This window comes from Salarias fasciatus, chromosome 12, assembly GCF_902148845.1.
Source record: "Salarias fasciatus chromosome 12, fSalaFa1.1, whole genome shotgun sequence".
NCBI lineage: Eukaryota > Metazoa > Chordata > Actinopteri > Blenniiformes > Blenniidae > Salarias > Salarias fasciatus.
The window spans coordinates 2748913-2766286 of record NC_043756.1 but is presented as its reverse complement, the minus strand read 5'-3'; the positions used below and the strand labels follow the sequence as shown (position 1 = coordinate 2766286).

Sequence of the window (17374 nt, the reverse complement as noted above, 5' to 3'; positions counted from 1 at the left end):
CTACTTTCCAGCTACTCTTGAACGCAGCTCTCCGATCAGATTTACATCAGTCAGACATCCTGATGGGGAAGCATGGAGGAGGAGTGATTGGCTATCTTCTCATTGAGAGGTTTTCTCTGGGTCCCTTCCACAGTCCAGAAGCATGCATCACAGACACCAGGGTGTGTGCTGGATGTCTGTCTCTGTGTTTGATCTGTGATGGACTGCAGACCTTTCAGGGCGAGCCCTGTTTGACCACAGTCAGCTGGGATCTGCTCCATCGCCACTGTGAGCCCTCTCTGTTCTGTTGACTGTGGCTCCCTCTGTGGAAGAAACCACGACACTACATTTACAGTCCTTCAAATAAAAGGTAAATAACTTCCACTCTACACATACAGTAGACTGTTGTGCTCTGGAGGACTGCTCATTTAGATTTCTTTCTGTGTTTCTGTGGGGTTTTTTTCTCCTCTGTATGATCGTCAAAGTCTTTCTTTGAATTAGCTTTGACAGATTTTGGGACAGATGTATAAATAAAATACGATCCTCAAAAGCCTGAGAAATATGTATCTGGATCTCCAGTGTTTGAGAATATTTATCTGTCTTCCTGCCTGTGATGGGTTGTCAACAGCGTGAAAAGCTGTGTTTGTGTATCTGTCTCCGTCCTCCTCCTTCGTCAGTGGTTCAGCAGATGAGTAATGAGATTTCTAATTCCCTCAAACAGTGAATGCAGCCTAGTCGATAGTGAGAGTTTAGAGTGAATATCATGAGCTGCGTCTCCCCAGCGCTGAGCGTTAGGTGCTTATGTAACGCCAACCCTTAGTCATACAGCCCTGACTCTGCCTTTTTTCCACTAATGCAAGGTTTGGCTTCCCGTTATGTAACGAAGCCAGGCTCCCCGAACCTCTGGATTGCAGCATTTCTCTCTGACAGCTCCGCCGCTACACCAACATGACAGAACGCACAGGAAGGAGGGTCCAGGGTGCTTCATTGTTTTGCCATAGGATGGCAGTGTTTTTACACCGTCAGTGATCCTGAAAGCCGAAGTGTGTGATTGCTTTCACTTCTCTTGTGACTGTACTTTTCAGCCGTTGCTAAGCTGTGGAATCTGTGCCGATTTTTATCATGAGACTGCCGAAGCAACAGAAGCAGCATCCTGTAATTCATGAATATTTTGCCCGCACACTGTAAAACATGTTGAGCCAGCAATGTGTTACAGTCGAGTCTGTACTGGTCACTCATGACTTTCCGTTATCTCACACCACATAGAAAACACCCAGTAAGGACGATTGTGATTTCCCATCTTCACTGCAAAATCAATCTGTTATTGGTCTTAGAGAGTACAATACCTTGTTGCTAGGTAACATGGCTGTGATGCCAGCGCCTCAATCCAGTCCTCCAAATCTGTTAAACAGTTAGCTTTCTCCCATACTAATGCCATGAAAACACCTCCAAACTTCAACACGTTCAGCCGTCTCAGGTTTAGAGTCGGAGATCTGTATTGGCAGGTCAACTTGCGCTGTCTTATCACTGTTTTGCCGCTTTCGAAAAGTCATTTATTGTAACATCACTGCTTTTGGCAATGATGCACAAGTGACTGATTACTGTGTATAATGAGTCCTGAAGCTGCAATTCCTCAAGTCTCAGTTCTCAGTTAGAGAGAGTTAAGTCCTGCTCATGACAGATGCAGATCTGATGTTCTGAATAAACAAACAGCAGATCTGAAAATGCAGATACAGCAGTCATAAGATGATGTTTACAGGCCGAGGTGAGACAGTGGAGGTGTGGTAGCGAAAGTGAAAGATTTCATGCGGTGCCGGCGGCCTGACAGTCACGGTATGTAGCTGACAAGCAGCATGAAGTACCAGCGAGTGCGGCCCATGTTGATCATCTGCCTGTGATTACTGTATCGCACTCATTGATCGTACAGTGCTGTGTTTTCACCTTCACAGCATTTTGTCCCTTCTGCTGCGCTGATGTAGCTCTGCGTGCCAGGTTAGGTTCAGCCATCTGTTACAGCATGTGTAACCCGTGTGTGTGTGCGTGTGTGTGTGCATGTGTACAGTTTGCGAGTCAGTATCACAGTGACGTGTCACTTGGCTCACATTAGCATAAAGGCAAGTAAAGTGTGATGAGCCAGAGCTGGTGTGTCAGACACCGGGGGCCTTGTTAGGTTGTAACATGCCATGCAGTGTTTTTCACTTCGCTCTGGTACAGTACTCAAGTATTCTGCTTGATCCTTGGATTTTCTGCTCCGACACTCCTCGCGCTTGTTTTGATACGGCCACAGGATCAGAGTTTATCCAAAAGAATGCGAAGCGCATGATTAACGACTGTTAATTATTTGCTGATTACAGTTTACAGTTACATCTTGGTAAAGTAACAACTTTTACTTGAAAAAGTAATTTTTGCAGAAACCAGGGGTGTCAAACATAAGGCTCGTGGGCCAAAACTGACCTGGAAGAGGCTCCAGGCCAAGGCAACAAAAATGTCAACGTTGATTTTTAAACCAATTTCTGCATTGACTGTTTAGTTTTTATCAAAATATCATCATTTTCATCACAGACACTCTCCACCACAACAAAGAAAAGCCTAAAAGTTTAAATTTAAAGGTTTTCATGGCACTGCTTTCCCGGTCCGGCCCACTCCAGTTAAAACCGGGCTGTTTGTGGCGCCTGAACTGAAACATGCTGGACACCCCTGGTTTATACTCTCTTCTCTCCTGCTGGATTGTTTTTCTCTTTCACTTCACTGAGTTCCCGTTTGTATCATCCAGACACTGACGGACTACTGTCCTGTTCCTATACTGTGTGTTTTTCCTGTTGGAAGCTTAAATCCCACTATTCTACATTAAAAATGCCAATATTTATATACTGACTTCAGTCTTCCCTTGTAATTAATTGCATTTCTTTCCATTTTGGAGTTCTGTTCGGCGCATAGCAAAGTATTTTAGACTGCTTTTTTAGGCTTTGAGACACATTAGGTGACATTTTAACGGAGACATTTTTATTCCTCTATTAAATCTTAAATGAAAGAGGTGAATAATTGATTAAAAGCATCATTATTATTCACGGCCCTTGGTGAGTCCTTGTGAGTTGGATATTGAAATGAAAACATTTCTAGCTCCAACTCTGCGGACTCGACTGATGCATTTTGGGTTTGAGGAGCTTCTGTGCTGAGTTTGCATGTTCTTCCTGTGAGAGTGTCGTTTTCTCTGCTCTTTTCTACTTTCCAGAATATCTCCAAGAAACCGTAAAAGACCATCGCTGGTGGCCGTCCATGGCGAACCCTGGGATCACCTCCAGCACCACGAGGGGGTTTAAACCCGGGAGGAGATGAGTGGATGGATTTCTAACTTTACATTTTACTGCCTCTCGTTTAGAGACTTTGCTGTAATAACGCAGACTGCAGTGCTGCTGCGGAGTTTTGAGCTGCTTTAAAAAAAAAAGGGTCCTTGTGCAAAGAAAGTGATCAACGGAACATTTTTGAGAATTCTTGACCTGCATGCATCAAGACGTTATTGGTAAGGAGAGAGAGAGAGAGAGAGAGAGAGAGGAAGGTGCTGTATTCGTCTGCGATGCCGTTGGTGTGTGGTGGTCCACCTCCTCCCTCTCTGCGCTCGCTGTAAGCAGTAATCTCAGCCAGCTCTCACTGCCTCACAGCTCTCCTGCCCTGCCACAGCGCATCTTCCTCTCTCTCTCTCTCTCTCTCTCTCTCCCTCTCTCCTCTTCGGCTCCACTTTCTCCCCAGTGAGGATGACATCCCCGAATCTGATGAAGCAGCGGCGCTCTGGTTCCGGCTGGTGGCTTCCCAGGGAGACCCCACATGTGCGGGCTGACTGGACGAGGAGGTGCCGCGTCTGAGGAGCTTCACGGGAAAAAACCTGCCGGCTGCAGCCGTCTCCCAGTAAGTGCGATACTGTTTTCACTCAGCGCTCCTGTCAAACATGAGGAAGGTGGGTGGGTGGGGGGAAGGAGGGGTGGGGGGAAGGAGGGGCGGGGGGGTGGGGGTTAACGCCAGGGTCGGGGGGAGAGGATGGAGCCACGACGTCTGCTTGGCACCTCAGAAACTGCTGTGGAGGATGCATGTGAGTGTGTTTGAAGTACTCCCGGGCAGGCTGACGGACTGACTGACACTCCAGCGGAGGGTTTACAGAGCCATGCGAGGATGCTGGGAGCAGCGAGCGTCTGCTGCAGCTGTATCTCATCTATCAGGGCTGAGCACTATTCTTGGTCACGACACTGAAATGCTGTGTCTCCGTTTGCCCATCTCTCCTCGTCGCTCCGCTCACTGTAGCATACACTCGTACAGATGGCAATCAGTCCCCGGGGCCGTGTTCAAAACTCTACGCTCTTTCTATTTGCACATAATAAGAACAACAGCAAGTTTCTTCTCTTTTTTTTAAGGAATGTGATTATTTTCACCTAAAAGTGAAGAAGTTTTGGGCAAAAGTTGATCTAAATGGAGGAGAATAAACAGCGACTTGGTCAGGGCTCTAAGGTGGTTACTGCTTGAGATCGATGCAGAAAGGCTGACATGACAAAGTCTGAAGGAAAAAGTACAAGAAGATGAAGACTCCGGTTGGAGGAAAGCATCTCTATGGTAACAGCAGGTTTCACCAGAGCAGGGTGGTGGAGGTGAAGGAGGCTGCTTCTGTCACAGATTCATGACAGCAGGAACAGGAACCGAAACAAAATACTGTATCCATAAAGACGGAGAACATATGGAAATCCTCCCTGCTTCCGTTTGGCAGGACGCTGGAGTCGATCAATAGACCGATCAGCAGTCCATCACAGGAGAAACAAATAGAAACAGACTCACACACTCACATTCACTCTACAAAACAATGCCAAAGTCTCAGTTGATTACCATCAGTCCATCTGGCCATGTCCATGTGTCAAAGTTTCCTCGCCTAAGACACTTGAACCCTAAACAAAACCCATTTAGTGTTCATTGTGCTCCAACAGGTTGATACAGTTCAAGCTCAGTTCTGAAAACGCTTTGAAATGTTTGATCTGCCGCCTGTAGCTCGTCTAAATGAGCGGCTGGAGAACTGCAGGCACGTCAGCTGCCGTCTAATCTGTACTTACCTGTTTGTAAAGGCAGAGCTGACTGATAAAAATGGCAAAGAGGGAGTGAAAGACATCAGTGTGTGGTCCAAAAACAGCTCCAGAGCAGAGAGAGGGAGAGCACTCTGCTCCCGGAAGGCTTCTTTAGAAGCCCACACGGATCCTCTTTGTCATTTGGGTCTGTGATATAATGATAGGCTGCGGTTCTGAAGTGCTCTGCTCACCCTCAGACTGCCAGAGTCAGCTCAGCTGGACCAGCGCTGGTGGTGGGGGTGGTTCTGCCTCAGAGCACTGAGCTCTGTGAACAGTGTCGTGTCTTTTGGCTTATTTCATTAACTTCTCATACTTTAGTAATCCCCTCAGGGAATCGATGGGGGTCAGGGGTCATCCTCAGGGACCCACAGTAGTCACCCTTTATGGTACAGTGTCACTTTTTAAAGGTCGGTTACCAGTAGAAGTACCAACCTTCGTCGGCTGGGATCGCTTCCAGTATCCCAAACCCTCAGTTGGAGAAAGCGATCTAGCAGATGGAGGGATTGTCTGACTGAAACACAGTCCGGTCCTGTGATGGACGTCCCCCGCCTCACACTCATTGTCAGCCTGGATCAGCTCCAGCTCCTTGCCTTGGATGGAGCCTGTATAGAAGATAGAAGAATAGTTGACCAGTTTAAAGGATATCTTCCCATCCCTGTCTGGATGCTGGTGGCTAAGAAGTGCAACTGTCAAGGCCAGTTTTTCTAACATGGAGTCGATTTTTCTGACCAGTTTGGTCTCTTGTACGAGGAGAGAATTTCTCCTGCTGCATCAGTTTGAAAAACATCAATGCAGATATTCAGATTTTCACAGGGATGACCTTATAAATTATGCCTGTGAGTCAATATCAAGCGTACATTTCCGAGATGAGAGTTTAAATCAGTCTCTGATGTGCTGCGGACGGTCGCGGAGGGTTTCGGTTCTGGACAGTCCTGTTTGAATCCCAGAAGTGCTGCTCGGAGCCTCTCAGTCCGTCTTGCTTGGCGTGTGTTGCTGACTTGTTGTCATGACAATAGGCGTGCTTGGATATGTAGAGAGTTTGATATGAAGGATGGAAGGGGGACAGTGGAGCTTGTGTCACTACCGTGCTGCAACAGGTCTGTGATTCAGCGCTGCCCACGGCCCCTGCAGTGGCACCGGCCCCTGGTCACCCAGACTGAATGTAGAGCAACACCATGACTGGGATGCAACCTCTCTCCGCTCTCCTCCTCTTCAACAACTCTGACTCACCGCCCAGCACACATTATTCAGCCCACGATAAAGAGCTCCTCGACTAAGTTGGAAGCCGATGTCGATCTGTGAACGTTGAGCGCTGTTGTTGACGAGCTCTCACAAATGAGTAGTATTTGTCACATATTCCCGATTGCAGATCCTGTCATTATGTTGCTCACGGAGATTACAAAACCCAACCGCAGCGAGCGTTTCGTTCCCGGCTGGACGGATCATTTCCAGTAAGGTCTGTTGGAGATGTCGTCCACTCCGCCGGTCCGACTCTCTGCTGTACTTGCGATGGGCTTCTCAAAGTATAGTTATCAGGAAGTGCTTTCAGGGAGCTAATTATTGCAGAGGAGGAGCCCAGCTGCACAGTCTGTTAGCCGGCCTCATTATGGGCAGTCAGCGAGCGCTTGAATCAAGGAGGAAGACAGCCAGATCCGAATCCCATCTGGCGCCTCAAGCAAAGATGGCACCCCGAAACCACCAACGTGACCACTGGCTGCGAGTGGAGGAAGTTCTCTACTTCGTTAAAAGTAAACAACACTAAATCACACGGTGTTGTCAGAGTGGCAGCACATATAGCTGTGTGAGACTTCATTAGAGGGTCTGGCCCTCTCGGAGCCGTCAGGATGCACCAGCCAGGGCCTCCCCCTGCTTCCACAGGCTCACACCTGCAGACGGGAAGCTTGTTTTCACCACGCCGACGTCCCCTCCCTGGTAGACGTGGCTGAGGATCAGCAGGTGCATGAGGAAGCTCACCTCGGCTGAAGGCATCAGCCTTCATTACGAGCCACCTGCTCCTGCATCGCATCGCGCCAATGAAACTGGAAATTCAGGCAATAATATCAAGATGCAACTCGGGCGCATGCTGTGCGGCTGGTGCAGTTGTAAACACCCCCCCCAAAACGATGATAAAAGCCCGGTGATTACATCAGTCACGTTTCTGGGAAAGTATTAGCTCGCTGCCAGAGCCGTCTCCAGAGATTCCTGATGCTCTCCGCTCATCTGCATACTATTGTTTTCTTATACATGTGAGGCGTGACAAGACGGCGAGCTTCCCCCGACGACGCTCAGCTAAGAAATACAGCCGGACCAACAGCAGGACTTCTTATCAGCACAGAACTGTAATGCAAGAACACATAGTTGAGCCTGAGCATGTTACTGTAGGAAGGAGTGGGAGGCGAGCCTGTGCTTTTAATAGACTCTCTCCCTCTGTCGCTCATTCTTCTGCCTGCGACTTGATCACAAAAGCTGCCAAATATATCCAGTGGTGGTAAAAGAGGCTGTTGTGTGAACACGAGCGAGCTATTTATAGCCTCTGCCGAGCTGGAATATGATTGCGTGTTCGGCCGGCACGTCGTGGTGATGCATCTCGCCGCCGGTTCACTCACGCCAAGCCCGAACTGTGATCGACACGCTGTATCCCAGAGTCATCAGCACGTCGTTTCACTGTATGATTAGGCGTTGCTGTGGAAGGCGCCGCTGATCTGGAACGACTGGCTCTATGTGCTGTGTGAATTTCTCAGGTCTCGAGTGCTGGCTTGTCAAACGCTTTTCACGGTTATTGAAGTCAGCAATAGGATTTAGTTTAAGCTTCAAAAGCATGCTGCAACGAGCAGGAAATTATCTACAACCCCGAAAGTTTGGCCGCCGTGTGGAATGTAAATAACACTGAATTTGTTAATCTGAGCGAACAAATTTTGCCTCCAGTAAAGCAGAAAAACATATCGAATGTTTCCAGTAGTGCTGAAGAGGCCCAACTACTGCTGAGACCAGGGGTGCCAAACATAAGGCCCGTGGTCCAAAAACCAATCCACAAGCCAGGAAAGTGGTTAAAATTTCAATGGAAACGTTGATTTTTCTTTTTTAAACTGTATTTTTTTGAGAGCAGCGGACACAACACAGCATGGAGACCAGAGCTGAGATCCCAGTGATGCTAACTAGCGTTAGCCTCAAAGCCTTGATGTCAGGGGGAGTTTGGAGAACAGAAGGTTAGAGTTGGTGTGGTCAGTGTGAAAAACCAAACATGCCACCTGCCTTCAGTCTGGTTCCAGGCCCCGTTTACACAGCAACGTTTTGAAAACGACAGCCGTTTACACGGCAGCGGCAGAAACACTTAAACAGCATCAACAGAGCAGTACATGGACAGTGTTGGTTGTATTTGTGTGACACGGCGCACAGTGCCTGTATGGAAGGTGAAGCGTTGAAGTGGATGCTGGAGAAGTTCACCTATACAGTGCGATTATGAAATCCAAGTGTTTTACATAAGAGCATTGAGTCAGCCCTTCAGTTTTCGAGAGCAGCTTAGCAGGAGGACTGCTTATTTTCATGTTTCTTTTCTCTGTCGATCATCTCTGTGCGCTCTCTCTCTCTCTCTCTCTCTCTCTCTCCCTCTCTCTCTCTCTCTCTCTCTCTCTCTCTCTCTCTCTCTCCCTCACAGATTAGCGACCACATCCATCAAGTGGAGATAAAACCCGCCCGCTTTTGGAAGCAGCCTCATTCCTTTAAAAAACACCAAAGAGCCAGAATTGCTGGACACATGTCGCAGGTAACATTTTCATTTGGTTGATTTTTGTCATTGTTGTAGCAATAATTTGGAAAAGTGCGTTTGTTTCCTCTCTAAATGATGCCACATTTGTATGAGGAACATGCATTTGTGGGATGAGCAGAAAATTACAATATTGCCAAATCATCTCTGACCATACCAGGAAGCTTTTACTTGCTCTTTGACTCTAATTTGGTTGATTTGAATGATTAAAATATGAAGAAATAAAGACGTTAACTCTTTATTCAGTCCTCTTCAGGCAGGATGGTAACTTTTTCAACTTTTGAAGTTTAAGTCTTGAAAAGAGTTTAGTCACAAAACTACTCAAGCATTTACAATAAAAGTGTAATTTTTAAGAATATATATATTTAAAAAATGCTATTCAAGAGTTTGAAATTACTACAAGGATATATATGTATTGACCACACATAATTTCTTTGTATTTCCTGTTGAATCAATATTTATATCTTCAGATAAAATTGCACATTTGCTTTAAATTTGTATTTTGAGTCCCAAACCCAATCCTCTGAGAAAGAGACTTTCCTACACTTTAAATTTAAGATGCTAAAAACTATTGTTATTTAAAATAACAGATATTGTATTGATCACAAGTTACCTTATTGTGCCTAATTTAGTTGGACGACTGAAACTGTGAATGTGAAGGCTGGAGATATTGTTACTAGGCAACATCCTCGCGCTCATTCGGTCTCGATTTGGTTCATTGCAAAGTCCTTCCTGTTAGTCAGTCTCTGGAAACGTTTGCTGCAGGGATATTTTACAAGGTCATTTTCCACTCGTGGGGGAATCTTGAGATGTGAAAAAGATTCATAGGTTTGACCCTTAGAAAGTTCTGCCACAAACAGCCTGAAACAAAGCGTGTCAATCAACAGAAGTATTAAACAGGAGGACAAATACACAGACTAGAATGTCAACACAACATTCTCATTTTGGTCATAAGATGAGCAGAGTTATATGACTGAGTTGCTTTATTCATGGTAGTTAAAGAGAGTAAGTCCACAGTGCAGTTCAGAGGTCACCCTGGTGCTACTTTCTCCACTGAGCGAACCGCTCGCCTCCTCGTCAGAAGCCTCCATGCCACCGCCGCTCAGGAAACTGTTCAATCATTCATGGCCTGAAAGGATCTTTCCCTCGTTCTCCAGTGTTATATAAGACCTCCGACGGACCGTCGCTGCACAATTTAATGTTAAAAGCGGGAAAGAAAAACCGTGATATTCCATGGTGTGTGTAAATTGTAAACAGAAAGAGCAGGAAATGCAAGAGGGATTCTACTCCGGGTTGATCCTCATGCTGTGTCGCTGTGTTTTTGTGAGTGTGTGTGTGTGTGTGTGTGTGTGTGTGTGTCAGTGCTCCCATAACCTAAGTGCTGTGACTGCGCTGCCAGTCCCGCTGTCCCTCTGGTTTCTAATGCTCCTCAGGCCCTGTAATGTTATAACAGCAAGTCTAATTCTATCATCAATCTCTGCCAATAACATGTGGCACCAAACAAGTGCAGCTGCATGCAGACCCCGCGCAGCGAGGCGGCTTCACTGCAGCGCCTTGTGTTTCTGAACAGGTCGAGCAGGAGATCTCACTGGTCCAGAGAAAGATGTCTGACCTCGAGTCAGTTCTCCAGCAGAAGGACATTGAGCTGAAGGCGTCAGAGACTCAGAGGACAATCCTGGAACAAGACCTGGCGACGTACATCACAGAATGCAGCGTGAGTCCATCTTTACAGTGCTCCAGCATGGCGGCAGCAGAGCACAGAGCGGGTCCATGAAGGCCTGGAGGATCCTGCTCACACTCCAGACCTCTGAAAGCACCACAGAGATCCGAGGCTTCAGATGCTAAATGTTGCTTAACGAACCATTGAAAGGCTTTAAGATGCTTCAGTCACTGCGTGGCGTCGAACATGATGCGTTATGGTAGGAACAACAAGCGCCAGAGACAAATCAGCGAAATAACACACCGGGATATCAGAGATTATGAACTGGAAATAAAACTAGAAGTAACCAGGAATGCCGGATTAAGATTAATGTGACAGATTTGCTCGTGTCCATAGTTTTTCATGTAAGGAGGAGACGCTGCCTCCTTTGGGACACAACACCGTTTAGCAGCCCTCAGCGTGAAATAGATCAGATGAAAAACAAAGACGATTCACTTCCTTGAGGCCGTCATTCCAGGATCTGCGGTGTTATTTCTGCCGGACGGCTGACCGGACATATGTGTGGCTCCGTTTCAGAGTCTGAAGCGCAGTTTGGAGCAGGCCCGGATGGAAGTGACGCAGGAGGACGACAAGGCGCTGCAGCTGCTCCACGACATCCGAGAGCAGAGCAACAAGCTGCAGGAGATCAAGGAGCAGGTAGGACGCGCACACACACACACACACACACACACACACACAGGTCAGTGGGACAGTCAGACCGCTGATCCTCTTTTTGGTGACAGTCAGATGGAGCAGGTCAGGTCATCCAGGCTGAGTGTGTGAGTGTGTGTGTGTGTGTGTGTGTGTGTGTGTGTGTGTGTGTGTGTGTGTGTGCGTGCGTGCGTGCGTGCGTGCGTGCGTGCGTGCGTGCGTGCGTGCGTGCGTGCGTGCGTGCGTGCGTGCGTGCGTGCGTGCGTGTGTGTGGGCAGGCTGGGGGTGTTGATTAGCCTGACACATGAAGCTGGACCTCCACCAGTCTTTGTAGGGTAAATGCCTCATGGTCCATGCAGCTCCTTCTCCTTTGTGCTGTGTGAAGGCAGGAAATAAGAAAGTTTTGAAGGACGACCGACCGCTTTAGAGGAACCGATGTTCCGTCTTGATCTGTCCGTCAGGAGCCGGTGAGACCGGGAGGATAACCCCACCACCCTCTTTTATTTTTATGGACGGGGAGATAAAATCTGTTCCCCCCTCCTGGTGATTAACTTCTCCAGCAGAGCAGATAATTCTAAATGAAATCAATGAATTATGGGAATCGAGGGAAACTGTAAAATCACATTTAACTTTAAACTCACACCGTGCACAGTTTACTTAACGGCACGTAGTGAAACGCTTGAATGGTGGAATTTAAAGTTATTTACTGTAACAATCAAGCAGGAAACATGTTTTTCAACAAGTGTTAGAAAGTGACTCTTTTAACTGCACTGTGTCATTAAATCTACCTTATTGACTCTCACTAAAACTTTATCCTGATAGATTTTTTTAGAAATATTTAACTTTGTCTAAAATAGCTGGTTTTATATAACGTTGAAATTTCTGGACCCTTCAAAAAGGCAACATTTGCTTTTTCATAAAACCTGTACCTGTGGCTGTTTTTCCTTTAGTGCTCACATTTAATGGCATTTTAATAGAGGAGTGGATAATTAACATGGCAGACAGAAGCAGCTACACTAGAATGCAGATTTTGAAACACCAGACTTTCACTGCATTCAGGAGCTGGATTTACATTTATATCTGTTTTATTTGAAAGAACAACACGAAAGAGACTTTCTCTTTGTTCAGAGTCTGATCAGTTAGCGGTAATAATCAATCAGTCACGTTATTTAACAGACATTGCTTTGATGGTCTGACGTTGGGAAACAATCAGGTGTGTTGAATTCAGTTCAGGTTCATAACAACCCAGAGAAACTGGAGTCTAATAGCTCCAAGCGAGGGATGCACCGATACCGATACCGATACCAGCATCGGGTATGGGGTCTGACACACCAGTCATGCTACATGCTAAAGAGTTCCAGGCTCACACATCAGCGAGGCTCTACAGCTGTTGGAGCTGGTTTTCAGCCACATTCAGGCTTCACATTTCGTTTGCGTTTTGAGTATGAATTCAACTTTACAACTTTTAAAAAGTACTCATATTGGTACTCGATACTGATGCTTGTCCTTTATCGGTGCATCTCTACGTCAGTCTACTCAGGTGAATTTATTCATCTTACTGTAATGAGATCTGTCTTCTTCATACTAGTCTTTGTAAAAGCAGCTGGTGTTTGATTCCTGCATGTCGGCAGCAGACATTGCTTCATCTGTCCCTTCGTTATTTAACAAGAGTTTTTACATTTAACGGCTTTTTGTCCACCATGATTTTCTCTTTTCTGCTCATCAGTAGAGAGACCTCATACTAAGTCAGTACCAGCTGTTTGTCCAGTTTAAGCACTCCGTTTAACATACTCTTGTTTCCGAGAAAAAGTCAGGCATATCCATTTTCATCCTGTAATACTTAAATATCCGTCTTTCGGCTCGTAAACTATCAAAATGCCGTAAAACGTTTGCCCGGTCAAGTGGAACTGCCTTTGAATATGAGAATACTGATAGCATAGAAAGAGACGGGAGCATTTTACTGTACACACACACGCACACACTTACACTCAGCTCCTGAAATGTGATGAGTGTGCAGCACATGGCGAGGGTTTCTGTGAGCTCATGGAGTCGTGCATGTGCGGCGGCGGCACATGACGGCGGCGCCAGCTGAGCGTATTATCCTGATGAAAGACTGACAGATCAGGAGCGTGAAAAATCGTCCTCCCTGGCATCACGCACCCATTTCTTCCCTTTAAAAGGTAATAGAAAAGCGACCTGTTTTCCTCAGCCTACACTGGGGCTGGTAACCAAGCGCCGAATACATTGTGCAACGGTTGCCATGGCGACCAGAGCCCTATACCTACGAGTGAAGGGAGCACTGATGCAGTGGGCAGGCTGTCGTGATGAGGTGCTGAGGCCCGAGCTCAAGCTGTTGGAGAAACTGAAATTTCCCACCGTGACTTCATGTAGAACCTTGAAGAAACGTAAGCCGGTGGAGAACGTTCCGGGCTGCTTTGACGAGAACGTTGTGCACACAGCCGTTCGTGTGCGTGACATACGTTCAGTGGGACGTCGTAGAACCCGCCTTCACACCGTGTGATGCTGTAAGAGAAGACGTCTCACAACTCAGCTGTTTGTGGAGTTGATCTGCCGAGTGATCATGTATTTCACCCACACGGAGGGACTGCATAGTTTTCCTTTTTTAATGAAAGAAACAGAGGGATATTGCAGGAACCTTTAACAAACAGCTATTTGTAATTGTCTACAGGTGAATTACAAGAACGCTAAGTTTCTGTCCGGGGCTTAATCAGACTCTTGAGAGTTCTCACCTGGATTTACAGCAGGTCTCCGGCTGTCTGATACACAGCGGGACGTTCTCGCCCTTCAGGACCGAAGGCCTTTATTCATCCCATTTAAAAATGTACTTTTCCAATAACTGAACCATTGTCAAACTTCTATTTTCACTTGAAAAGCATGACAAGTTTGTAAATTACTATTTTCTTACTCTAACAGCTCACACAAGTGCTCGGCTACAGCGTCTCCACTCATGGCATTGTTGTAATGTGCTGCGTATCGACGACTCCAACACACTTCAGGGCAGAATTCAGCGTCTTTTCAATGAGTTTTTACAGCCGATAAACAGCGTAAACCTCAATATAGATGCAGCCACAGTGTTAAGTGTTGTTCTAACAACGGTAACATTTACACTGCACGTTTTGATGCCCAGATTGGATTTACTGCCTCAATCTATTTTTTTTTTTACAGTTATGTGTGACCTATAAAGGATTCTGATGATTTCACTTGCCCACAGCATCGGAAACATTGTGCATGCATGCTGTTTTCAAACTTTGGTTCACTTTTGAACCAGACGCTAAAATGAGTGTCTGCTGGGACGTTTGATGTATAAAAGGCTTCTCTGTTGCCCCCGCCGGTCCCTCCGGGATCGGCTTCAGGAAGGGTTTGGTTGACCCAGTGTTTGCTTTTTGGTGCTTCTCTAATGTTAGATTTAACAGGTTCCTGTGTGGAGCCGAGCCTCACATGCCGAGCGTGCATCTCATTTCAACACTTCTGTTGACGGCGTCACGAGGCTGCGGACTGTCGGCCAAAACCAGAGGCTGTTAAAGGCTGGAGATAAATCAATGTCCTCTGTCCAGGGGTTCCACAAATAAAGATTTGCTCACCAGCAGGACGTTTTCAAATGCATGTTAAAGTTGAACACCGACGGTGAAACGTTCAAAAACATCCAATTAGGATCAGGTTGAAACGAAGGCATGATGGGAAGTGTTGACTGAAAAAGAACAAATCTTTCTTCTTCTTTTTAAACACAAACTGTGATTGAAACAAACCGAGTGCGTCGTCTGTAGCCTCGCATTTCATTTGTTGCTCCCTCTGGACCCTCTCAGCTGTTTAGCAGCTCCACCGGCTAAACCCAGCATTTCATCTTGAAAAGCATCTGTCTCCCACGCGCTGTCGTATGATTGCAGTGTTTATCGTGTTCATGCAGAACCCATGCAGTGTTGAGTCAACACGTAGTAGAGATTACAGATAGATTCATTTTCACAGAAAAAGGCAGAATCCCAGCCAAAGACGGTGAGAGAGACACTTAAAAAAAAAAAGAAAAAAGAGAAGAATCGCAGGAAGCCACATGGTTGCTGCTGCATCACAGAGGATCATAAACGGAACAAGCCTCGATACTAGAATGCAAGAAAAACTGAGGCTAAAGTAGAAGTATGAAGAGATGGAAAAGATGGTGAGGGTGTCCAGTTCGAAGTTTTAAAGCTGTTTCATCTTTCGATGTGGAAAAAAAAAAATCATCAACTCTTTTAAAGTTTGAGGCGAGTCTGTATTACACTCAGATTTCTGCATAAAGTCAAAATTTACAGTTTTGCTCTTAAAACAGATTATCTCATAAACGTCCTGAAAGTAGTGAAAAAAAAAAACACTATTATTGACAATTTTTAAATTTTTTTATTTATAGAAGCATAAGGCAAAATGACCAAATACAACCAACTGGGCAACCCCAGGGGTGTTCAACCTGCGGCTCTGGGGCCACATGTGGCTCTTCAGTGCGTCTGCAGCGGCTCCACGAAGCCTTCACAACATGAAATGTGAATAAACATTCAAGTTACTTCATTATAATTACACAGAACTGTACTATTCAAAAGGATTTGCCAATCTTGGTTGAAACTGTATAAAGTAAAAAAAAAAATAAGGTACAAGTAAAATTTGGAAAAATAGTTAAAACCACAAGAAATGGTTCAGGTAAGAAAAATGGTTAAATGTGTTCAGAGGTTCACTATTCTGAACTGTTGTTAAAACTTCATGATTTTATCCTAAGATTCAGTTTTAGTTTGTGAATCAAAACTATACATGAAACTCCTTAAGCTGCATTCTCTTCATTTTAAAGGTTTATGGCTCCAAACCAACCTGACGTAGTGGAAAGTCACAGAAATGGCTCTTTTGGTCCAAAACGTTGCAGAACCCTGAACAAACCCCGTCCTTCGTTTTGTGTATGACGTTTAGGTCGACAAAATGTTTGACAAAGAGCTTCACATGATTACATGTGATTACACACCGCGCACAGACACAAACAGAGGGGTCAGTAACAGCAGAAACAACAGTAGGAAACACTCCATTTATATAAAAACATAAAAACAGTCCAAGATGGAAGAATTCAGCGGTGTTTCAACATCATGGCCTGGTGTAGTCTGTATTTTAAAGCATAACTTCACAAAAAGTAGAAAAGATGCTCTGATCAGTAAAGTGTTGTTCTTTATGTTTGTCACGTTGTCCTGCTGCTTATTTAAATGAAACCTCATCCAAGAAATACATTTACATCGACAGGATAATGACAAAGTTCATACAGTTTGCACGTAGTTGTAAATTTCCGCCTCATTTCTTCATTGCAGGTAAAGCATGATGGTTGAACGGTGTGGCCATCGCTCTGTGAATAATACCTGCAAGCAGCCGCAAGAAATAGCGCGATAATGAGTGATTTGAAGGTCTCAGTCTCTCGCTGGTGCTGAATGTGGAAGCTGCAGCATAAATGGACATTTCTGAGAGCCGCTGCCCACTTCACACCTGATTATCTGTTCCTGAATGTCATTTCTGTTCCTCCAAAGCGCTTCCTGCTGGAGTATATGATCCACGCTGGCCGTCCTCCAGGACAAACGTTGAATATATTTTTCAGCTTTAGAATTACCCTGCCACATTATCCTGCCACATACGAGCCAAACACAGACGATCTATTGGCTGATCTGTTGTCTGTGATGAAAGAGTGTAAGACGAGGCCGAAAGCCTCACAGTGAACGCTGGATCTCTGATAAAAGCCTTCTGAGTCATGTTACAATTTACCCACTCGCTGTTTTGAGCATTGGAGAATCATTTCCTGCTGCGATCGACTTCAATGTAGTGGATTTTACCGTAGCGCGTGTCCTTGGTGCGTGTCGGTCTGAGGGTAGAAGAGGCGTCGCCGCATCGGCGGAACAGCTGACATTAGAGGGAGCGGCGGTCTCAGCAGCGAAGCGACTCTCCTCCTCCAACACTTTGAGATGCATCTGTGTAAACCTGTCGGCTGAAAGTGGCAGTAATCGAACGAAAAGAAAGCTTTTACTGCAAGAGGTGGGAGCTCAGGAAAGAACAGTGAATGTACGAAGTTTTATTTCTATTTTTGTATTTTCATGATCATTACGCAGTGGTATAAGTTAACTGACGTGTTAAAGTTACCGTCAGTATCTGGACCTGCTGGCGGTAGCTTTATTT

At 45.8% G+C, this 17374-nt stretch overlaps 1 protein-coding gene across 1 annotated transcript in view; it reads left to right on the top strand.

Annotated features, from left to right (window-relative positions):
* The first annotated feature begins 3694 nt into the window (after nt 1-3694).
* The window catches only part of citb (citron rho-interacting serine/threonine kinase b), a 43060-nt gene continuing 29380 nt past the window's right edge, over nt 3695-17374 (top strand). Inside the window, 4 exon segments of the mRNA XM_030103988.1 lie at nt 3695-3882; nt 8734-8841; nt 10412-10555; nt 11078-11197. Of these exon segments, the coding sequence (XP_029959848.1) occupies nt 3802-3882; nt 8734-8841; nt 10412-10555; nt 11078-11197 (453 nt within the window). The 5' untranslated portion in view covers nt 3695-3801.